Below are 3,670 nucleotides of genomic sequence, written 5' to 3' on the forward strand. Positions count from 1 at the left end.
CATAGATGACCAGACTGTGGTATCCTCCATTGTAGTCACTGCTTTCATGAAATTCACAGAGAATGGATGACCTTGTTGGTGTCCATCATTTCTCTTAGCCAAAAGGCTTCTCAAATTTTAGTAACTAGGTCTGCTTTTCCAATGGCCAAGAATGGTCCTGACTTAGAAAAAATATGACACAGATTGCTCCACAAATATTTTTGTGGTTTAAACTATGATTAAATCATAATCAATTACATTAGAGTAAAATCTGGATCCTCATGACCCAGTGAGTAAAAATAAATTGCTGACACTTTTTTTTTAAGAAAAAGGGGGTTTTATTGTAAAATATGATGAAGCAGTAATGACTTCTGCTGAGTTTCTGCTTTATAATCCTATATAGAGCACAATGTGGTTGAATGCATTTATAAAAGCCAAAATAAAACAATGGTACAATTATGTACATGTTGGACTTTAAAATCTTTTTCTCTTGATACTTTCTGGTTTCCAGTGGACTGGATGAGTTTCTTCGGTCACTGAATTATCTTCTCTGTATACTTTAATGGTTTTATCAGCTTCTGCAGTGAGTAATCGGCTTTCAGACTGGTCAAATGCACATGCAAATATTCCTGATTCACTGTCCAAATATCCAGGTTGCACAGCTTCATGTACTCTTTGGAAATTATATCCAGTTCTCCAGTCCCAAAGATGCATAGTGCCATTATCCGCTCCAGATACCAGCACACCATCTGAATTCACACTTAACATATTAATTATAGCCTTATGACCAGAAAGGTTTTGAATGAAGTTTCCATCAGGGAATTTCCACTCTTTAATATGATCTGGAGAACCAGATGCAAACGTGTAATGTCTTGGATGCAAAACCAGTGCTATGACAGACTTTTTGTGATTCGTTAAGGTAACACGTGTTTTTCCTGCTACCAAGTCCCATAATCATATGGTTGCGTCATGGCTTCCCATGATGATTTGTGGTTCTGCAGCTTGATACTTTACTGTAGCCACCGCGTCCGTGTGCCCTGCCAATGTGTGTACACTGGCTTGTGTCCGCACATCCCATATGCGTGCAGTTGAATCTCTACCACATGTTGCAAGCACATCAATTGTTGGGTGCAGATCCAAACCATACACTGCACTTAGATGTCCGTGATAGTGTCTGATGACCTTATTGTATTCAAGATCCCAGCACTTCACCTGTTTATCTTCTCCACAGGAAAACAGGTATGGACTCCTTGCACTTACTATCACCCCTCGTACGGTACTGATATGTCCAGTCAATGATAATTTTAATTTGCCACTAGCCAGGTCCCAGATCTTTATAGTCCTATCAGCAGAACCAGTAACAAACCACTGATTCCCAGGCTCTACTGCAATGCATCGAACCCAGCCTAGATGTCCACTGATGACTCTGTATAGTTTCCATGGTGGATGCCACTGTGGTTTAGGCATTGTAGGTGCCTTTTTGGCCATCATTGAAGCATTCTTGGTGGCTCCAGCTTCCATCATAGCCACAGCTGACCCAGGTGGCTGTGAACGTTCAGGAAGTCCAGCATGGCGGTAGATATCACCTACAGTAGCTGAAGTCCAGTTTGCATCTATCCTGGATAGTGAAGGAGGTAGAGCTACAGCTAGAGACTGTGCTGCAGATTCACTTGGCAGTCTTTGAATTTTGGTATCTGCTGTCAAAGCCACACCAGGACCTGGTGGATATGGATGTGTACCAGTTACCAAAGATTCAATTTCTTGTCCTTGATTGGCAGGATACTGTTTATGCCCATATGCATCCACTGCACTCTGAGAACCTTTCTCTCTAAGACTTCCTTTCAAAATAGGCATGTGTAACCCAGGACCATACTCTGTATGAAGTTTGACAGACATCTTTAGCTTGTGACTCTCTTCATCAAATTCTACTGGCTTTGCATTATCAGCCACAAACATATCATGGGTCCTCTTCAATGATCTGGACACAAGCATGTGCACAGAATGTTTTTGTACCTCCTCCACCATGATGCCGACCACGTTGCCCACCAGTGCCTGACTCAGCAAGGACTTGTTAACCTTCAGTTAGAATTAAACTATCTCCAGAAAAAAGGAAGGAAAAACCAGCTTTCCACTCACCCAAGACAATGACTGGAGCTGAAGGTGACTCCTGAGGCCTACTTTCTTCTTGGAGCCCACTTCCTTCTTGAAGTGATTATGTTCTTGGGGGGACTGACTCTGTTCTTGGAGTTCATTCTCTCTTTCTTGGAGTTCACTCTCTTCTACAATCCCTCAGCAGACCTCCCTTACCAGACTGCCTTCATGGCTTTTATGGTGGTTTCCTGTCCCTGCCCCTTTTTGTAAGGGCCAATCACAGCTTCCAAATTATCTAGTACTGCCCAGGGGACAGTGTTTGTGGGACCTAGTTCACACCTTCAAGAGGGATGAATACTCATCAAGAGGGTTCACACTTTCTGAGGGTGTGAACAAATTTCTCACTGTTGGAGTTAGCACCTAACACTAGGTAGGGTGTGAATTCACTAAGTGTTTTTCAAGCTTCTCCCATCCAGTTCAAGCTTTTGTTGATTCAAAGTTATTGCCAACAAGTGTTAACTAAGCAAAGAGAACCAAGAATTCCCTTTTATAGTAGGAGTCTGCAGGCATGAAAGTCGTTGAGAATAGGAACTGATGTCCTTGGTGCCTCCTAAAGATCTTGAAACCACCTCTTTCTATGTGTTGAGTATCCCTAAACAAAACATTTCATTACCTACCATGTGCAAATCTTGATGGATACTGGTAAGCCCCCATTCTATGCCTTGATTGTTTCTCTCCCCATCCCCATGTTGAAGGGTAGATGAAAGTATCTGATCATTGTCTGAAAAGAATTTACCCTGTATTTTGTGCTCTGTGGTCTTTGAAATGTTGAATTCAGTAGATACCTGGTGCACTGATTTCTGAGAATTCTGTTCAAATTCTCTCTCATTTTAAGCCAGTTTCTTAGATTGCTAGCTTCTCCCAGATCCAGGTTTGCCAAGAATCAAGCTGGTTTCCTTGTTGTTGTTGTTGTTGTTTTTTCATTTAGTCTTTAAATTTCTGTGGAGAGCTTTCCTCTTATAATGGGAGGTAAAATTTCTCCTTACTACTGTTGTCTATTTCAGCTAATTAGATAACACAGTTGAATTTTTCTGCCCTGGTGGAGATGACTTCTGCAGATTTCCCTCAGTTCCACATGAGAGTTTAAGGGCTTTTGTCAAATTCACCCTTGGGAGAAGAGAAAACTTCTCTGGGGAATATCCCTGTCTCCCTCAGGTATGACCTGGGCAATCTAAGTAAATAGAATGGATTTTGCACCCATAAGCATTCAGTTCCAAAGGCAACATCCACAATTATTTCCTTGCAGATGACTGACATATCGTGTATATTTGCTCAGTCTTTGGGTATATCACAAATGGTCCCTTGTCCCGATAACTGGAAAAGAACCTTGATTGAGGGTCTTTGGATGGAGGTAATTGAGGATGTGTGGGAGAATAAAACAAGGCAATTCCTAGGATTCCTGGAAGATAGTTGCAGAGAAAAAAGGGGAAAATCTGACCCTTTTAATGAGAGATGATTTTCTTTGAGTTCAACCTTTTCCTTATCATTCTAAGGCCCTTGGTAATGAATGAGTTTTGTACTTCTTAGTTGATTTTTGCTC

At 41.4% G+C, this 3,670-nt stretch overlaps 1 protein-coding gene across 1 annotated transcript; it reads right to left on the reverse strand.

Annotated features, from left to right (window-relative positions):
* Positions 1 to 453: 453 nt before the first annotated feature.
* LOC123256506 (pleiotropic regulator 1-like) lies at positions 454 to 2,004 on the reverse strand. Its single transcript, XM_044685106.1, is given in 1 exon segment — positions 454 to 2,004. A coding segment is annotated over 1 exon segment (1,551 nt).
* Positions 2,005 to 3,670: the final 1,666 nt, after the last annotated feature.

The sequence above is a fragment of the Gracilinanus agilis genome, unplaced genomic scaffold, assembly GCF_016433145.1.
Source record: "Gracilinanus agilis isolate LMUSP501 unplaced genomic scaffold, AgileGrace unplaced_scaffold59865, whole genome shotgun sequence".
In the NCBI taxonomy this organism is placed as follows: Eukaryota; Metazoa; Chordata; class Mammalia; order Didelphimorphia; family Didelphidae; genus Gracilinanus; species Gracilinanus agilis.